This window comes from Chlorocebus sabaeus, chromosome 25 (genome assembly GCF_047675955.1).
Source record: "Chlorocebus sabaeus isolate Y175 chromosome 25, mChlSab1.0.hap1, whole genome shotgun sequence".
Classification (NCBI taxonomy): domain Eukaryota; kingdom Metazoa; phylum Chordata; class Mammalia; order Primates; family Cercopithecidae; genus Chlorocebus; species Chlorocebus sabaeus.
Genome location: NC_132928.1, coordinates 73,243,504 through 73,264,626, shown reverse-complemented (window position 1 = coordinate 73,264,626; position 21,123 = coordinate 73,243,504). Strand labels below are relative to the sequence as shown.

Below are 21,123 nucleotides of genomic sequence, written 5' to 3'. Positions count from 1 at the left end.
TGGTGAGAAGCCACCTTGATGGCAAGCTTGTAAGTTGTAAAGTTGGTGAGTTTTTACTTGGGACTCACATTTGAAACTGCTTTGTTTTTTCTGTTATCTTTTAATATGTAAAATAATAATCAGAAGTTACTCAGGACTTTTTTTTTTCGTTTTTAGATATATGATTTAATTTTTGAATTGAGGGTTAGCGGTCACCCAATATTAAGAATTTTTTTCAAAAAATGTGCTCGGGTCAACACAAGGTCTCTCTGTCCATTATCCTCCTGAAACCATGGTTTCTTTGTTTGCACCTTTATCCCCACTGCCTCGTCAGTCCTTCCTGCCAGCTGGACTGGAAGCCTGGCGACTCCCTAGGTCACAGGGTCTCCCTTGCCTCCCTTGCCATAACCAAGTGAGCTCTGCGCGTGGCCGATGGCAGTCCCACCCTGCGCCCCTGCTGTTAGGCACCGAGCAAGGAGGGGCCCCTGACTGTTCTCCACGTGGGCACTGGCGCGTGGCCACCTGCCCACCTGAAGCTGCCATCTCGGGTTCTGGCAGGAGCCATTTGTGTGGCGAGGAGCAGAGAGGCAGGAACCCAGTGAGCTGCTCAGGACCCTGAGTTGTGGGAGATCATGACTATTTCTTTGCGATGCTTCCCCAATATTCTTGAAGTCAATTTTGTCAAATAGCCTGATTTTAGTGATCATCTCGTGTTAGAGCCTGCCCGGTATATATTCCACCTTGTTTGTTAACAACATACTAATTTCCCTTGGATTGTCAGTGAAGGTGTCCTGTTCTTTACTGTACAAGAACTAAGCATGTGATTCAAATAAGGTTACTGGATATGTTAAAAATAATAAGACAGTGGAAATAAAATAATATTAAAATGTTTTATTTTATTAATGGGTGGAATAAGAGTAATACATTTTAGACTTGAAGTTACTGTCAGTGTTTTTATCATTATATGACTGTCAAAGAGCTCAGAATAGAATTAAGAGAATGTAGTGGATATTTCCAGTACCACTGTTAGATTTGGTAATTCACAAGGTGAGTTCACAGGACTCAGTGTATTGTATTAGTCATGTTTACAGCCGTGATTTATTATAAGAGGATAGGAAGCATGATCAGCAAAAGGAAGATACATTCCTTTTGTATCTGTTGTATTTATTACAAGAGGATAGGAAGCATGAACAGCAAAAGGAAGTCTGGAGGAAACCAGGTGCAAATTTCTCCCGGTAGAGTTAACACAAGACACACATAATCCCCTAACCAAGAATTGTGACAACGTGAAATGTTGCAACTGGAGAAGCTCCTTAAAACTCAGCATTCAGGGTTTTTATTGGGAGCTGATCACATAGATACTGCATGTCTAGCACATACCAAATTCTAGACTCTGATAGTGAAAGCATCAGCCATATTGTTTTAGACACAACCAGCCACTCTTATCAGTTGGTGGTAGGAACCCTCCCTAAATCCAGGTTCCTCTGAATTCTCAGCCAAGGGCCAACTTTGCAAGCAGCCCTTTCTAAGGAAAGCCATCTCAGGTCTGCTGTTAACTTTTTTCTTCATAGAAGATTAGCTTTTTATTTACTAATTCTTTAGTTGTTTCCATTGATTATTTTATCTCAATTGCTGGTTTCTTCGCTAGAGTCTTCTTCTCAAAGCAGCTTTTAAATAGTGTATTATTTTAAATTGGTCTGCTTTTATGGCCATATTTTATTTTGTGCGTACATCATTACATTGTTTTCATTATCACCATCCTGATGTCTTTCAGGTCTTTAATGACTTCTGAAATTTCCAAAATGGCTTTCAGTTTTTTATTCCTACCAGAATACCTCATACTATGTGGTTCAGGAAACCAAATGGAGATTCTATTGGTTACTGAGCATATCTGTTACAAATATCTACTTAAGACCTAGAGAAATAACCTCTAGGTCAATGTTTCTCAGTCTTGTGGAGGGTGGGGAGTGCATCAGAGTATCCTGGAGGGCTTAAGACACAAAGTGCTGTTTCCCTCCCGGAGAGTTTCTAATTCGGAATGTCTGGAGTGGTGCCTGGGAATTTGCATTTCTAACAAATTCCCAGGTGTTGGCTGGACGCTGTATGCACTTTGCTGTAATCCCAGCACTTTGGGAGGCTGAGGTGGGTGGACCACTTCGGCCTGGGAGGTGGAGGCTGCAGTGAATTAGGATCTCATGACTGTACTCCAGCCTGGGTGACAGAGTGAGTGAGACCTTGTCTCAAAAAAAAACACATTTTCAGATGTTGCTGATGCTGTTGGTCCTGGGAGCATACTTTGAGAACCACTTTTTTAGTTTATAGTACAATCCACAAACTTATGTAAACAAGAAAAATGTAATCTGTTAAATTCCCATGTACAGGCATACCAAATACTGTGTGCCGAAAGTGATAGGATGGTTGAAGACTTCATTGTCAACCCGGCTGTGTTGCGCAGCTGCCACTTTTCCCTCAGGATGTGTGTGTTCACATGGTGTGTTGCTCTTGTAGATCAACATAAGAAATACTTACTAGTAAAGTTTATTTCTATCTTTTTTTAAGATAAGTAAATTAACAGTTCACTATTTTTTGTGTGTGCTCAGTTAATCTTCCTCATATCACCTGAAATTTATCATCTCCCTTGGGTAATCACAGTCTAGTGGATTGCCTCTTCAGCATTTTCTTAGGGAAAATGGATTGGCAGGGGAAATCGCTAGACTATTTTAAGGGATTTATTGGCTTTTCTGTCCCACTGGGAATGCTTATAGGAGGGGATGCCATAGAAATGTTTTTCATGATCTCAGTGGGGATCAGAAAATCCCAGCAAAACGGAGGCTAGGTGGGCATGGTTAACACATTTAGGTAGGAGGGCATGTTTGATAATGAAATTCTGAAAATGTTTGCACGTGCATTGAGATCCCTAGGTAGATAAGGAAACTAGTAACTTATTTGATTGGTATAATTTTTTAAAACTCCAGGTGTGATGATAATCTAATATAAACTGTTCTGTTGAATGCTTTGAAATTGAGTCTGTTTAGTTCTGAGAGCCCATTGAAAGAAGGCAAGACCGAGTATCCTGAAGGCCTATTACATACCCCTGTACGTAGCATGGCCCTTCCTACTTGCCTTTGCTAATGGTACTTTGTGTGTGTACATTTACTTAAATAGCTGTGCAGTGGGATGAGGGACTAATACTCAGGTCTTCAAATCGGATATTGGCTCTGACTTAACCATTAATTACTGATGACTCAAAAGAATACCACTATGACGTACCAGTAAGAGTAGGTGCATATGGAGAGTCAGGAAATAGCATTTTGGTAGAGTTTTGACTTAAATATGTTTCTTTACATTCATCTTGAAATTGTTATGGTCCTAAGTGAATAGTTGGAATAGATATCCTCAGCAACTAATAGAATCTCCATTTAGTGTGAGGTAGTTTGGAAGGAATGGCCAAGAAAAGCTGTTTAGTGCCACCATTAAAGTCCTGAAAGATGTTGGGAAGGGTCATCAAGAGAAAAATGTAAAATAAAACCAACAAAACACACACACACACACACACACACACAAAATATAAGGCATTAAAATGGTCTCATTTACATTATTGCTTTTAATATCACTGTTTATCTTGTCATAGGCTAGTAACTTATAATATAAAAAGCGAATTGCGTTTATGTGATGTATCAGAAGGTTCTTTCCAGTTTTAACAGTAGAACTGTAATACAAATTGAGATGGCATAGGCGGCAAGGACCATGTATTATTGCAAGGGATTTCATTCTTCAAAATTACTGTTGCAAGTATCTAACTTTGTATGATAGTGAAGTACACATGCACACACTCCCCATGGTTAACTAGTATTTAAGTAAATTGTTTAGCTTATAAATTCAGTTTAGTGAAAAAAGAATATTAGATTAACAGATTAATGTACAAAGTTGAAATTTTATTTCTATGATCTTTTTTTTTTTTTTTTTTGAAATGGAGTTTCACTCTTGTTGCCTATGTTGGAGTGCAGTGGCGTGACCTCCACCTCCCAGATTCAAGTAATTCTTCTGCCTGAGCCTCCCGAGTAGCTGGGATTACAGGCGTGTGCCACCATGCCTGGCTAATTTTGTATTTTTAGTAGAGACTGGGTTTCACTATGTTGGTCAGGCTGGTCTTGAACTCCTGACCTCAGGTGATCTGCCCTCCTCGGCCTCCCATAGTGCTGGGATTACAGGCTTGACCCACTGCACCCAGCCTCTAAAATCTTCTTTAAATTTTCAAGACAGAGTCTCTCTGCCACCCAAGCTGGAGTGCAGTGGCACGATCATGGCTTGTTGCACCTTCAACCTCCTCAGCTCAAGTGATCTTCTCACCTCAGCCCCTTGAATGGTTGTGATTGTAGGCGTGTGCCACCGTGCCCAGGTAATTTTTTTATTTTTTGTATAGTCACGTCTTCCTATGTTGCTCAGGCTGTTTCTTGGCAAAAGCATATTGCCAGAACATATCTCTTTTTTTTTTTTTTTTTGAGATGGTGTTTTGCTCTATTGCCCAGACTTGATTGCAGTGGCGCAATCTCGGCTCACTACAATTTCCACCTCCCAGGTTCAAGCGATTCTCCTGCCTCAGCCTCCCAAGTAGCTGGGATTACAGGCGCCTGCCACCACTCCCCGCTAGTTTTTTGTGTTTTTAGTAGAGATGAGGTTTCATCATGTTGGCCAGGCTGGTCTCAAACTCCTGAGTTCAGGTGATCCCCCCTGCCTCAGCCTCCCAAAGTGCTGGGATTGTAGGCGTGAGCCACCGCGCCTGGCCAGCATATCTCTTTGTTAAGAGAAATAACTTGTAATTTTTTTCTTTCCTTTTTTAAAGAGACAGGGTCTTGTTGTGTCTCCCAGACTGGAGTGCAGTGGTGTGATCATAGCTCAATGCAGCCTTGAACTTCTGGGCTCAAGCAATCCTCCTGCCTCAGCCTCCCAAGTAGCTAGGATTACAGGTGTGCACCACCATGACAATTAGTATTCTTGCTTTATTTTTTCTTTTTATTTGGTAAGAAGTTTATAACTTTGAAAAATATGAGTAGAAATGTAAGGGTCTATGGAAAAGGTAAACTATTGTTTTTTAATAAGTGTAAATATATTTTTAAGAAGATTGTAAGGCCAGACCCATCTGGTAAGGGCTTAGAAGCTGATTTTTAAAAATAGATAGCCAGAGCTTATATCTTACTAATGTTTGCTAATGCTACTAATGCTACTAATTAGCGTTGGTTTGCTAATGTTATAATAATCTGATGACCTTGAATAGCATTTTTTAAAAACCTGTTTTTTTTTTTTTTGCTTCGTATGTTCACGTTCATTATTTCTTACTGGTCAAGGTTTTTTTTCTTGAAAGTCTCTCTCTGTCACCTAGGCTGGAGTGCAATGGTGTGATCACAGCTTACTGCAGCCTCCACTCCCCAGGCTCAAGTGAACCATCTGCCTCAGCCTCCTTACTAGCTAGGAGCCACAGGCGTGTGCTACCACGCCTGGCTGAGTTTTTGATATTTTGTAGAGATGAGGTTTTGTCATGTTGTCCCGGCTGGTCTTGAACTCCTGGGCTCAAGCAATCCTCCCACCTTGGCCTCCCAGCGTGTTGGGATTACAGGCATGAGCCACGGTGCCCAGCCCAGGAATTTTGTATATTTTGACAGTTTAGCTTTTAAAAATTTAAACTGGAATTGGTTTAATACTTGTCTAGATGTGATCTAAGTTCTGAATATCCCAGGACATTGTGGGTGCTCAGTTAATGTTTGTGGAATTGTAACTATATTTTATATTATTTCTATTGTGATAATAGGCATCTGATGGGTTTAATTAAAGCTATTTTCGTTATGGATAATAGAACCCATTTCAGTTGATGAAAAGCAGAAAAGAGAATCTATTATAAGGGTACAGAGCATCTCATGGTACCCAAAGAGGGGAAGTCCAGTTTGGCTTGAGGAGGCAGTTGGAAAGCTAACAGGAACTGAGGCTAGCCTTTCTCTCAGTCACTCAGAAAACCCACAGTTTCTTATGTGCACTTCTTTCCTCTCTGCATCTGTTTTATTTCTTACTTCGTTTCAGCAGACTGATTTTCTCTACTTCTCCCTGTGCATGCCAGAAAATGGCTACCATAGGCTACATCACATCCTTTCTCTACCAGCTAATTGGTTAACCTGGCTTTAACTTCCTAGGAGAGAAAAATGGATTGGCCCAGTTTGGATCAGGTGGTTACCGTCTAATGAATTACTTGTTGGCAAAGCATATTGCCAGAACATATCTCTTTGTTAAGAGAAATAACTTGTAATTGATACTTGTCATGTTAGCGACTTAGTCTTTGTAAAGCTGTGTGGGCTTCTTTATTGTAAAAATTTGGTCATCTGTAAGATAATTTGTCCTTATTTTACTTGTTAAAATATGATTTGTTGGGTCCCTCATGTATGCATAGTCATTGAACAGGTAGAGCAGTCTACACACACACACACACACACACACACACATACACACACACACACACACAAATTAGGCCTGGTGTTGGATTTTCCTTACCATTGTGCCTGTTTTTGGTATGCATTTGCTTTAGAACATGATAATCATAATTCAAAGATAAGTCTGCAGCAGACTTAACATTTATATATAAAGTGTTTTTAAGGCAGAAGGTATTATTTACTCTCTTTTTAGAAATGGAGAAACTGAGAATCAGGGAGTAAAAAATCAGTCAACTAATAGATTACAGATCACAGCCATAGCTGAGCTGAGATATTCTTTACACAAATTATGGCCTTATTCTTCTATATCCTTTTACCTCTATATGAGTATATATCAAACTGGACTTCTCCTAAATTCTCTTTGGTCTAGTTTGCAAGTTCTCTGCATAGAATAAAAAATTAAATTTTTAAAACTGATTATTTGTATCAAGTAATACAAATGACTAAATTCAAAAGGTATATACTTTATTATTGTTTTATCTTGAGTTTCTGCCATTTCATTTCATATAGAGAGCTAAAAAGATTTAATGTAAACATTTTCTGGGTCATTTGTACATCTGGATAGCAAAGAACTATTAGGTTGGTGCAGAAGTAATTGTGGTTTTGCAATTACTTTTATTTTTATTTATTTATTTATTTTTTGAGATAGAGTCTCACTGTGTCACCCAGGCTAGAGTGCAGTGGTATAATTTCAGCTCACTGCAACCTCCACCTCCCCAGCTCAAGTGATTCTCCCTGCCTCAGCCTCCCACGTAGCTGGGACTACAGGCACGCACCACCACACCCAGCTAATTTTTTGTTGTTGTTGTATTTTAGTAGACATGGGGTTTCACCATGTTGCCCAGAGTGGTCTTGAACTCCTGAGCTCAGGCAATCCACCTGCCTTGGCTTCCCACAGTGGTGGGATTACAGGAGTAAGCCTCTGCGCCTGGCCTGCAATTACTTTTAATGGCAAAGACCGCGGTTTTGCACCAACCTAGTATAATTTCAGTTTCTGCAATTACTTTTTATGTTTTACAGCCAGAGTTCATAGTGAGTAGTATTACTTCACTTGTTGCAGGTTTAATTATAAAACAACAGAGATGGAATTCACAGTAAGTGAAATGTTCCTACCTCATGAGGCAACACTGATCTCTCCAGCAAAGGTTTTGTATTAATTTACATAGGGAAAAGTGGTGGGAGAATTGATTCATTACACTGTGCTCAACATTAAAAGCATGTTAGTCCAAAGTAGTGTGTGCCATGTTTGTGTTTTGAGTGTGTAGCTGTAGCAGAATATCATCCATCTATTGAATTAATGTTCTTACTTGAATTTCATTGATTTTGTTGGTTTGTGGAATTTAGTTTGCAGATTTGGTTTTATACTTATACAGTTCTGTAAGAATAAATCTTAGCTACTATATGATTACGTTTTATCAGGTATAAGGTATACATTTTCTACATTTTAACATTTCTGAAATCAGGATGCATTTAGCAGTCAATTGATGGTATATCATAGTTTAATTGGCAGATTTTTTCTTTCTTAGTGGCTAAGTGTGGTTTACAATTAATGACTTAAATTAGAAGAAATATGGTAGCTTTATGTTAGCATGAATTTCAGTAACATAAAAATAAACCATCATCTCTGTAAGGGAGAGAGAATTTACTTTTTTTAAGTTTAAGAACAGCTATGTAGGCTGAGTGCGGTGGCTCATGCCTGTAATCTTAACGCTTTGGGAGGCCAAGGTGGGTGGATCATCTGAGGTCAGGAGTTCGAGACCAGCCTGGCCAACATGGTGAACCCTGTCTCTACTAAAAATACACACACACGAAGCCAGGTGGGGTGGCGCACGCCTGTAGTCCCAGCTCCTTGGAAGGCTGAGGCAGGAGAATCACTTGAACCCGGGAGGCAGAGGTTGCAGTGAGAAGGTTGCGCCACTGCACTCCAGCCTGTAAATATAACTGCCAGGAACTTGAGATTTCAGAAAACATTTCTCTAGAGTATCTGGAAAATCACCTGGCCTACCCAAACAAAATTGCCGTTTGTGGATATTTGCTACCAATGCCCTTGTCATTCCTCTCTGTAGTCCTGTACTCATAAGCTTAGCTGCTTAGCTGCTCATACCTTATTCTTGAACTGCTTCCGTCACTAATTTCTGCATGATCTGATTCTTAAGTACAAAATCTTCTTTAAGAAGAATGGTAATAATAACACATTTAACACAGACTTTTTTTATATTGAGGGCTTATTACATGTGATTTTATGTGTAACAGGTCACATTGGTATTGTGTGTATTTAATATGTAATTTATATTTAATTATATGTAATGAATGTATAATATAAAAGTAAACATATGTTTATTTTCTTGCTATGATAAACTACACTTTACAAATGTGAAGCTATGCTCAGATAAGTTAAATAACTTTTCCCAAGGATGATGTAGCTAGTAAGTTATGAACCTAGAGTTTGATCTCAGATACTGAGTCCATAGCTCATGCTTTTTCGCCTCAAAGATGCTTCTCAATATGAGGTATTTTTGAAATACAAATAATCAAGTTAAGAGGAATCTCATTTAGCAGAGCTTAACTAATGTTTAATCTTTTTGTATTAACAATTATCTCATGAATTTCTTCTATGTGTAGGTACTATTCTAGGACCAGGACATTCAAAGGTGAATAAGACACTATTTCTACCTTAAGTAGCTCAGTCTAGAGGACTGATAGGAATCATTAAAATATGGTATAAAATGATCACTTTTACAAAATGTTGGTATATTAGGGAAAAGAAAAGTCAGTATATAGTGTTACAGCAATGAGTATTTAGCATCATTTACCAAAGGGCTTACTACAGTAGTGTTCTGAATCTAGAATTTTGTGACTTAGTATTTAATACGTATTGTGTGGGTCAGTTTCTTTTGGTCACTAGACAAGTAATTGATAGGTTTTCAGGTGATTAAAGATTGATGTTTCTTGTTGATGGCTTCTTTCAAAATCATATTCTTGAGGATATAAAACACGATTAAAAACTTGATGGGGATTATTATTATTAATTAATTAATTTATTTATTTATTTTGAGACGTAGTCTCGCTCTGTTGCCCAGGCTGGAGTGCAGTGGCGTGATCTCGGGTCACTGCAATCTCTGCCTCGCGGGTTTAAGTGATTCTCATGACTCAACCCCCGAGTAGCTGGCATTACAGGTGCCTGCCACCACGGCCAGCTACTTTTATTTTTATTAGAGACAGGGTTTCACTGTGTTGGCCAGGCTGGTCTCAAACTGCTCACCTCACGTGATCTGCCCACCTTAGCCTCCCAAAGTGCTGGGATTACAGGTGTGAGTCACCATGCCCGGCCAGATTATTATTATTATTTATTTTATTTTATTTTTTGAGACTGAGTTTCACTTTTGTTGCCCAGGCTGGAGTGCGGTGGTGCAAACTCAGCTCACTGCAATCTCCGCCTCCCAAGTCCAAGTGATTCTCCTGCCTCAGCCTCCCGAGTAGCTGGGATTACAGGTGCCTACCACCATGCCTGGCTAAGTTGTGTATTTTTAGTAGAGACTGGCTTTCACCATGTTGGCCAGTCTGGACTCAAATTCCTGACCTCAGGTGATCCGCCCATCTTCGCCTCCCAAAGTGTTGTGATTATAGGCATGAGCCATGGCATCCGACCTATTATTTTTTTAGCTTGGTCCTCCAGGCTGGAGTGCAATGATGGAGTCACTGCAGCCACAACCTCCTGGACTCAAGCAGTTCTCCCACCTCAGCCTCCTTAGTAGCTAGGACCATAAGTGTTCACCACCACATCTGGCTTATTTTTCAAAATTATTTGTAGAGATGAAGTCTCGCTATGTTGCCCAGGCTCATCTCAAACTCCTGGGCTCAAGTGATCCTCCTGCCTTGGTCTCGCAAAGTGCTGAGATTACAGGCCTGACCCAGTAGGAATTTTAAGGATTTAAAAAAAAAAATCAAACTCCTATAAATGTTCTCCAGATGCTATCTTTAGTGACTTGTTATATTAAAAAATGTTGTACTTACTGCCTTCTAATCCATGCCAGTAGTTGTTACCAACATGCCCAGATACATTAAGCCACAACAATGCCAGTTTCTATTTCTCTTTGTATTCTGAATTTTGAACTGCCTGAATCCTCCACTAGTCTCCTCTAATTTCCATATCATGAAAGTTTATGTTCTGAGAGTGCTGTTACTCCAAAGAAGATTCATTTGCGTTTGAATATGATTGTGCTCTCACTAGCAAGATGACAACCTCTTCTCAAGGCAAAGTAGGTTGGCTGTGTTACATGAGAAAGCTCCTTTCCTTTTTTAATACTTAGAACAGTGCCTTAAATATAGTAGGCTTTTAATAATGTCTCTCCCAATTTCTCTCTCACCTGTTTGCTGAGGCAGAAAATTCTAGTTAGAATATTTCTTTGGAGTTACTTAAATTTCCAGGAGCATGCAGATACTCTTCTGTTAATATTTGTGACTATTCGGATATCCCTCTTGCTACTAGATGTGGATCTAAAATTTGCTTATAAGTAACTTGTGGTTTTGTCTCCTCAAGTAACTTAAATTTTAAGAAGATACACAGTAGGACCATGTAGAAAACCAAAAACAAACTTTAAAAAATTAGAAGAAGGATATTAAGAAATATAGATAGCATCCAGAGATTTTCGTGTTTTGGGAAGTGGTTGAGATTTTGTTTTGTTTTGTTTTCTTTTTTTGAGATGGAGTCTCTCTCTGCCTCCCAGGCTGGAGCGCAGTGGCGTGATCTCGGCTCACTGCAAGCACCCCCTCCTGGGTTCACGCCATTCTCCTGCCTCAGCCTCCTGAGTGGCTGGGACTGCAGGCACCTGCCATGAGGCCCGACTAATATTTTTGTATGTTTAGTAGGGACAGGGTTTCCCTGTGTTAGCCAAGATGGTCTCGATCTCCTGACCTTGTGATCCGCCCACCTCGGCCTCCCAAAATATTGGAATTACAGGTGTAAGGCACTGCACCCAGCCACGGTTGAGTTTTAAAATATGCAGTAAGTCTTACAATCCAGCAAAACAAACAAACAAAACAAAAACGAGTAATTCGGAAAGATGGGTAAAGAATATAAATAGATAATTAATAGAAAAATATGCAAATGCGCAATAAATATATATTACTTTACAAAATAATTTATTTTCAAATAATTCCAAATGTGCTGTATAAATAGTTCATGTAATCTCCTTCACCAGACTGACCAGTTGTTAACATTCAAAGTCGTTCGCTCTATATCTAATTTGTCTTTTTCTCTCTGTGTGTGTATACAGAGAGAGATACACAGATTTGTATATGTATGTATATATCTATATATATACACACACTCTTATAATATGTGTTGTATACATATATGTATACGTATGTACTCATTATCATCTTCAGAGTTTTTAAGAGCAAGCTTAAAACACGATGTTCTGTCACCCATTGTACTCCAGTGTGTAATTCCTAATAAACAGAACAGAATAACTTCAACTTTTTGGTCTGTCTATCTTTTTCTCATTTCCAGTTACTCTTGGCAGATATACCACAGAAAGGTTGCTCTTTAGATACTACAGTGCATAACGTCACACAATTACACCAGTAAAAATAATTCAGTAGTATTCAAAGATGATGCGAATGTTCTGTTCATCAAACCACCTGTCCAGCTTAGCATCTTTTGATAGCTCTCTGAATCAGCTACCTTTATGATGGTTGCCAGACGTTGATTCTCTATCAGTTCTGTTACAGTTGTTAACAGTTTAGTATAAGGAAAAACTTTATCTTTTCTACATTTTAAAACATTCATTAATTCATTCATTCTTGTCAATATGGATTCATGGATTTCATTTTTACTGAATGAATTGTAATTTGTTACCAACTTTTTAAAGTGAGATATAATTAATTTACTGTGGAATACACAGATCTTAAGTTGATATATCCCTAAGGAGATAATAGAACAAATAATATTTATTTTAATGCTCAAACTTTCCCCCATTTGGCCAGTAAGAGGAAAACCCCTTCAAGATGCTTTCTGTGTCCCTTTGAAATGTCCCTATCATTAGTCGCACCATTTCTTTACTTTCTGACACAAGATGTTTCAGATTCTTCTTGTGCTTTTCTCTGTCCAACCTTGAAATCAACCATTTTTCTAAGGAATCAACCATTTCCTAATACCTTTTAATGGAGAGAGTTATTTAGAAATCAAGACGTGGGCCAAGGCGGGGGTGAATCACGAGGTCAAGAGTTCGAGACCAGCCTGACCAACATGTCGAAACCCCGTCTCTACTAATTAGCTGGGCGTGGTGGAGAGTGCCTGTAATACCAGCTACTTGGGAGGCTGAGGCAGGAGAGTCGCTTAAACCTGGGAGGCAGAGGTTGCAGTGAGCCGCGATCACTCCCTTCCTTCTATTTTAACTTCTTTGGAGTGAAAAACACGGCCCCCACTATATTCAGTGTATTTACTTATTTGATTAGTCTGTTTATTTATTTGGTCCGGGTAATGGATCTTCCAGCCTTGCTGCTCATCTCCTCTCTTCCTATTCAGCTCTCACCCATGTCCTCAGCCACAGGACTGTACCTCCGTGTGGTTCCCCCAGGCCTCCTCTTCACTGCCTTGTGTATTCAGCTTCTGTCCTTGTGCCTCTTCAACCTTTACCCCTTCACAACAAATCCATGTCCTTAGTGCCACATGAAAAGGGAGAGAAGAAATGGCCCCAGAGAATATTTTGAAGTTATATTGCATGGTTTTCTTTCTTTCTTTCTTTCTTTCTTTCTTTCTTTCTTTCTTTCTTTCTTTTCTTTCTTTTCTTTCTTTTCTTTCTTTTCTTTCTTTTCTTTCTTTTCTTTCTTTTCTTTCTTTTCTTTCTTTTCTTTCTTTTCTTTCTTTTCTTTCTTTTCTTCCTTTCCTTCCCTTTCCCTTTCCCTTCCCTTTCCTTTCCTTTCTTTCCTGTCTGTCTTTCTGTCTTTCTGTCTTTCTGTCTCTCTGTCTTTCTTTCTGTCTTTCTTTCTTTCTGTCTTTCTTTCTTTCTTTCTGACGGAGTCTTGCTTTGTTGCCCAGGCTGGAGTACAGTGGCGCGATCTCGGCTCACTACAAGCTCCGCCTCCCTGGTTCACACCATTCTCCTACCTCAGCCTCCCGAGTAGCTGGGACTACAGGCGCCTGCCACCATGCCCTGCTAATTTTTTGTATTTTTAGTAGAGACGGGTTTCACTGTTTTAGCCAGGGTGGTCTCGATCTCTTGACCTCATGAGCTGCCCACCTCGCCTCCCAAAGTGCTAGGATTACAGGTGTGAGCCACCACGCCCGACCATGGTTTTCTTCATTTCCTCGATGTATTCATTGTTTTTATATTCCCCACAACCAAATGGTGCATTTTAAGCTTGCTTTTTAAATGGTACACCCTTTGGTATATAAATGTTTTGTTATTTGACAGACTTGCTCTGTCAAGACTGGAGTGCCGTGTTGCAATCATGGCTCACTGCAGCCTCCACTTCCTGAGCTCTAGCAATCCTCCCACCTCAGCCTCCCTAGTGGTTGGGACCATACATGCATGCCACTATGCCTGGCTAATTTTTGTATTTCTGGTAGAGACGGGGTTTCACCCTGTTACCCAGGCTGGTCTCCAACTCCTGAGCTCAAACAATCCACACACCTTGGTCTCCCAAAGTGCTGGGATTATAGGCGAGAGCCACTGCACCCAGCCTACTGATGGTTTTTATGATCAAATTTAATACTCTTGTTTTCTGATTCTTTTGGCTACATTGGCACTGTAACCAATTTGAATCCCTTACTTTTTAAAAGAAACTACCTCAATAAAATGTCATCTAGCATGTTTTGCTTTTTAAAAAACATCTCAAATAATTGAATATTTCCTAGTCAGTGTCAGTGTTAGCCAGCCATTTGAAGATTTGATTTAACTATTGTCTTTCTAAAACTTAATTTATGTGTTTTATATGCTGCAGCCCAGAGACACATTAGAGATTACTGTTGATTCATTTGTGCACTTCTGTGCTTCCTTGGCATTTTGGCATCTTGAAGGATTTTTATCCACTAATAGCTAATTTTAAAATGGCTTATGCTTTTTAGTGTTCCCATGGAATTCAGTGGTTTTTAGGTGCCAGTAAGGACATTTCGTAGACTGGCTAGGAAAATAATTATTTAAGCAATGCTGGAAAACTATGAGGTAGCTGTTGCCTTGACAACCAGAAAACTGTTCTGTTTGTTCAAGAAAGGGATGGTAATTTAGTAGTTTAATTTCCTTTTTGGCATGGAGGTGCTACATAAAAACATCTTATTTTAGCCTCTGAGATGATCCATACTATTGATCAGAATTAGAGAAGCAGAGCAAAAAGAAAAGGCAAGAGTTGTTTGTTTTCTGGCTACGTATAGATAGACATGCATACTTACCAGGGTTGGTCTTGGTCAAAAGAATCTTAGTTAACCTGTCGACATAATCCTTTGTATGTCTCTAAATTGAACCAAAGTAAATTAGCCTCAAAATACTGGTGCAGTCTTGGTACACTAAGGGGTCGTGATACACTTTGTTGTGGAGCATCCCCACAAAGATTTAAGATTCATTCTCTTGCCGCTAGAATTCAACATGATTACTTCATGTCTGGATTGAATGAGGGAGAAAATATTTTAAAGGAACTCCTCATCCCCCACATATATACAGAATTACATTGGCATCTGCTCTATTTATATGGGAATTTTTTTATGATTTAACCCATTTGTATATAGACTTAAACTTTTTTTTTTTTTTTTTTAACAATTGCCTCCCAGGTTGTAAAGTAAAAATAATTGCCTTTATTTGGCAATGTGTGCTGGGCCCTCTTGTAAGCATTTTATGTGTACCATCTTACTCCTCATCCTTGTGACAGAACTGTTATTGTATGCTGAGGCCTTAAGCTAAGTGGCTTAGCCCAAGGTCACCTCACTACTAAGGGATAGATTTGAACCTAGGCATCTAGTTTAGGAACGTATACCCTTTTTTTTCTTTTCTTTTTTTTTTTGAGACAAGGTCTCAATGTCGCCCAGGCTGGAGTGCAGTGGCGCGATCTCTGCTCACTGCAACCTCAGCCTTTCGGGCTCAAGTGGTCCTCCCACCGTAGCCTCCCTCATAGTCAGGACTACCAGCAGGTGCCACCATGCTTGGCTAATTTTTGTATTTTTAGTAAAAACAGGGTTTTGCCATGTTGCCCCGTCTGGTTTTGGACTCCTGGGCTCAAGCAGTCCTCCCTCTTAGGCCTCCCAAAGTGCTGGGGTTACAGGTGTGAGCCACTGTGCTTGGCTTGGGAACCCGTACTCTTAATTACTGTATTATGCTGACTTTTTTTTTTTTTTGAGACGGTGTCTCACACTGTCGCCCGGGCTGGAGTGCAGTGGCACAGTCTTGGCTCACTGCAATCTCCACCTCCCAGGTTCAAGTGATTCTCCTGCTTCAGCCTTCCGAGTAGCTGGGATTGCAAGTGCCCGCCACCACACCCAGCTAATGTTTTGTATTTTTAGTAGAGAGGGAGTTTCACGATGTTGGTCAGGCTGGTCTCGAATGCCTGACCTCGTGATCCACCTGCCTCAGCCTCCCAAAGTGCTGGAATTATAGGCATGAGCCACTGTGCCCAGCCTAAAATATTTTTTATTTTTATTATTTATTTATTTATTTATTTTTGAGATGAAGTTTCCCTCTTGTCGCCCAGGCTGGAGTACAATGGCACGATCTCGGCTCACTGCAACCTCCGCCTCCTGAGATCAAGCAGTTCTCCTGCTTCAGCCTCCTGTGTAGCTGGGATTACAGGCACCCGCCACCACACCTGGCTAAATTTTTATATTTTAAGTAGAGATGGGGTTTCACCATGTTGGCCAGGCTGGTCTCGAACTCCTGACTTTCAGGTAATCCACCTGCCTTGGCCCCCCAAAGTGCTGGGATTACAGGCATGAGCCACCTTGCCCAGCCAGAATGTGGTTTTGCCCCTTGAATATTAAGAAATAAGGAAGGGAACCAAATCTGAATTTCTATGATAAAATGACTCGTTTGTCCACATTAAGTGTTTCATAATATTATAACTTCCTAGCTGACTACCTCAGACATCACAATGGAGTGCTTTCTAATATTGACTCTGTTTTTTGATGTGGCAGCTGAAGCTTAGAGAGGTTCAGTAGCCTACAAAAACTCATCTAGTTGGTGTAAGGAGTAGAGCTTGGATTAGGACCTTGCCTCTCTGCTTTGAAAGCCTGTGCTATTCATCAGTCTCCTCCATTACCTCATGTTAAACTAATGATAGAGTGATACCTTATGCCCACCTAAAATTACATACTCAAATCTGACCACCTCAGTCACAGATTTGATTTGGGTTTCTGTGTAAAGTCTCATTCATATTTTGGTTGGCATTTAAAAATAGTTCAATAGTTTCATTCTAGATGATTATATATGTCTCAAAGGTTCCCATTCTGTCCACCTTTGTAATGTCAATGCTTTGACATAGGCTTGCTAAACAATTATGTGTAAGATTCAAATTATTGGCCGGGCGCAGTGGCTCAAGCCTGTAATCCCAGCACTTTGGGAGGCCGAAACGGGCGGATCATGAGGTCAGGAGATCAAGATCATCCTGGCTAACACGGTGAAACCCCATCTCTATTAAAAAATACAAAAATCTAGCCGGGCGAGGTGGCGGGCACCTGTAGTCCCAGCTACTCAGGAGGCTGAGGCAGGAGAATGGCGTAAACCCGGGAGGCGGAGCTTGCAGTGAGCTGAGATTGGGCCACTGCACTCCAGCCTGGGTGACAGAGCGAGACTCCGTCTGAAAAAAAAAAAAGAGATTCAAATTATTGTGCTAAATGAGAATTTAGGAACAGAAAAGTAACTTACCTGAGATGATGTGTAATAAATAGAGGTGGCAGCAGTAAGATCAGAACACAGATCATTGCTTTTTCTGTGCTCTTTATAACAAATTAACACTGCTCTCATAATGTGTTTCAGTTTTAGCAGCTTTTATCAGACTTTGGTTTCCTTCCGCAAGTCTGTCTGTCTTCTTTTTTTCCGCAAGTCTGTCTTTTTTTTTTTTTGAGACGGAGTCTCACTCTGTCACCCAGACTGGAGTGCAGTGGCATGATCTCAGTTCACTGCAAGCTCCGCCTCCCAGGTTCACGCCATTCTCCTGCCTTAGCCTACTGAGTAGCTGACTACAGGTGTCTGCCACCATGCCCGGCTAATTTTTTTTTTTTTTTTTAATAGAGATGGGGTTTCACCGTGTTAGCCAGGATGGTCTCGATCTCCTGACCTCAAGATTCGCCCGCCTCGGCCTCCCAAAGTGGTGGGATTACAGGCGTGAGCCCTGCGCCCAACCCTCCCTCTGCAAGTCTTTCTAAAGGCATTTTCTTTATATGCCTTGTAATTCCTTTTCATGTGTTCTAGCATGAAGGAAAGAAAATATTACCCTTCAAAAGCATAATTTGCCCCACAATAATTTGAAGTAATTAATACCCTTCTTCTGTCAACATGGATTTTTATATTGTTGAAGATGTGCAATGGGCTTAATTTGCGGGGCGGAAATCCCCTTTCTCAAATTCAGCTTTAATAAATTTGCCCAATAAGCAAATCTACAGTTTGCTGTAGTTGAAATGTTGCTAGTGTCTGTGAATGTTAATGAAAAGAATATGCAAATGGGTTTCTGAATACTAATAGTCTGAAGATGTTACTGTTCTGTACCCTATTTTTGTTCAGAATTATCTATTAAAAATTTTAAAGTGTATCAATTCCTAAATATTTATATGTTCCTCAGTAGGTACAAATGTGCAACTTTTAGTTGATTTATTGTTCTCTTCTATGTTTCATAATTTCAGTTTTCATCAATTTTATTTTTAACTATACTGTTTGTCTCTCAAAATAAAATTTTACTGACTAGTATGGCAGAATGCATTAATAGAGGAGGTTGCAAATTGTGGAAAGTTATGAGCCTGTGGTCATGAAGACTGCCCTATCATTTGGGTTTTTATAGCAGTAATACCCAGTACCAATTGAACCACAGAGTGAATTGAAATTTCCTTAAATTTTTTTTCTCTCTTTAAAACATTTAAAAAAAATATTTAATTGACAAGCTTGAACATATTCAGTATGTGCAACATGATGAATTGATGCACGTTTTATGATTACCACAGTTACATTAACAAACACATTCATTATCACTTGGGCTGTACATAATCTTCCCATCCTTATAATAAAAGGTTTTTTTTTTTTAAATAATTGAGATAGGATCCTGCTATGTTGCTTGGGCTGATCTCGAACTCCTGGGCTCAAGCAGTCCTCCTGCTTCGGCCTCCCAAATTGCTGGGATTACAGGTGTGACCCCCAATGCGTGGCCATTTTTATGATTTTGGAGCAAAGTGCTGTGAATCTCCTTTCATATTCTTGCTAAAATAAAGCCACTAGTATGCCTGGAATGTAACCATAATTTTGGCCAGGGATAATGATATTTGAAGAGACCTAAGACAGGTAGGTAAAGTAGAAATGCATTTATTCAGTAGGTACAACAGCAATGTAAAGTTATTAAGTCGTAGTTAACAATATAAAACAATTAAAAAGTATTAGTACAGAAATGATTATCTTTCTGTGAGGGTATATTCCTATTATGGTATAAATGAACTGATGAATAGGCATTTTCCTAAGTTGATTGTAAAAATTGCGTAACTGGCATGTTTTGAGTTTCCTTTTTATGAAATACATGGACTGTGAGCCGGGCGGCCGCTGTGGAGGCCTGATGCAATTGTGGGCGCTTCTGTTACAGTGCTAGACTATCGTTCCCTTTCTTTGGGGGAGAGATGACTCTGTATGATAGCCACAACCTTTAGGGGAGAATTTATTTTAAAATCTAAATGAAATTGATTATTTAATTATTACTTGTAACAGCATTTCTCACTTTATATTCTATGGAATTTCTGTAGGATGTTAATAGATGTCAAGAGAAAAGAAAAAGTTCTTTGGACAAGTAGATTGGGAAATGTTAAAATGTTATCTTTTTCTCTATTAGAGGGTTTCTCAGATCTTTTAGTTTACATTTATGAATCTCCAAAGTTGAGGCAGAGAAGTAATTCATTCAATACACTGAATTTCCCCCAACTCCTGCCTCCTTTCCTTTTGGTGGAATGTCCTGGGATGTTAGTACTTCTTATAAAGCACTTTGGAAAAAGCTACTTACATGATTTTCCTTTGGCTGTGGAATTAATATAAGCAGAAGAACTCCTTAGAAATACAGATGTAGAAATGTACCTGATTGTAAAACGTGAGAGCAGCTATTAAAAACTAAATCACAACTGAAGAAACATAAATATTAGTTAAGGTAGAAGACTAAATATCCAGCGAACCCCTCCTATTAAAGCATTTGAGATATTTTGGTTTCAAAGTTTTGAGACTTTCCAGATTGAATTTCTTCGTATAGTTTTCACTAGTAGTTTAAATACACTTATTTTTCTCCCTTATATGCTATACTACATTATTTTTTGTTTGCTTTTTTGAGACAGGGTCTCACTCTGTGACCCAGGCTAGAGTTCAGTGGCACGATCACAGTTCACTCCAGTCTCGACCTCTTGGGCTCAAGCAGTCCTCCCACTTCAGTCTCCCAAGTAGCTAGGAGTACAGGCGCATGGTACCACAGCCAGCTAATTTTTATTTTTTTATTTTGTGGATACGAGTTCTCCCTATGTTGCTTGGGGTGGTCTCAAACTCCTAGACTCAAGTGACCCTCCAGCCTTGGCCTTCCAAAGTTCTGGGATCATAGGCAGGAGCCACCATACCAGGCACTACACTATACTACCTTAGACTTTTTTAGATAGAGATATAACAGAGGTATTCTGAATTTGGGTGACTGCTAAGATAGAGCCTAAATATTAGAAGAGTTTGTTCCCTCCCATCCCCCGCCCCCCGAATTTGAGTTTTAAAGATCTGCCTTTTGGCCAATGGTCCCTTTTCTTTAAGTGGTCATAGAATAAATAAATATTTGAATGAATTGAGTGACTAGAGGGGCATACTTGTGAGTGATCTAATTTGTATCATGGACCATATGTATTTAATGGAAATAAGATACCTTTATATTTTATATGATGTACATTTAAATAGTCTTTATGATAAACATTTTACTTGTTTTTAAATTTATAGTATTTTATAGATTGGTCTTGTTAACATACATTTCACATTTATAACTGTTATAGCTTAACAAGATTATGCTCACTATTCTGAGGTCTGATTGTGAGAAAGAATTAGAGAGTTTAAATCTAATTATATTTCTTTGCATTTTTAGGCCCTTGATGAGCCTCCCTATTTGACAGTGGGCACTGATGTGAGTGCTAAATACAGAGGAGCCTTTTGTGAAGCCAAGATCAAGACAGCAAAAAGACTTGTCAAAGTCAAGGTACAGTATTTATAGATTTTATAAATTATATGTTCAGCATTTCATATTTAAACTTTTATTTGGTGAGTGTATTTAAGAATTATTTTTCTACAAAATAAGTTTCTGTGAGTGAAGGTTGTAAAAGTACCTCAAAACAAAGCTTTTTTTTGTTATTTTAAAAGTATTATATTTGGAATGAAATTAGATTATCACAGTTGGTATTTTGAATGCCATTTCACTATAGACATCTTATTGTTTGTGTAGTGTTTTAGAGCTGGAAAAGAACTTAGAAGTCATCTAGTTT

The 21,123-nt window shown here is 39.3% G+C and overlaps 1 protein-coding gene across 5 annotated transcripts in view; it reads left to right on the top strand.

Annotated features, from left to right (window-relative positions):
- Positions 1 to 21,123, top strand: part of ARID4B (AT-rich interaction domain 4B) — a 162,604-nt gene that overhangs the window by 45,635 nt on the left and 95,846 nt on the right. For all 5 annotated transcript variants that reach the window (XR_496697.3, XM_007989847.3, XM_037986036.2 and 2 more), the window contains exon 3: positions 20,730 to 20,840. Coding sequence is in view for 4 of the 5 variants with exons in the window: in XM_007989847.3 (XP_007988038.1) it covers positions 20,730 to 20,840 (111 nt within the window). In the remaining variant the exon portion in view is untranslated. The remainder of the gene's footprint in view (positions 1 to 20,729; positions 20,841 to 21,123) is intronic.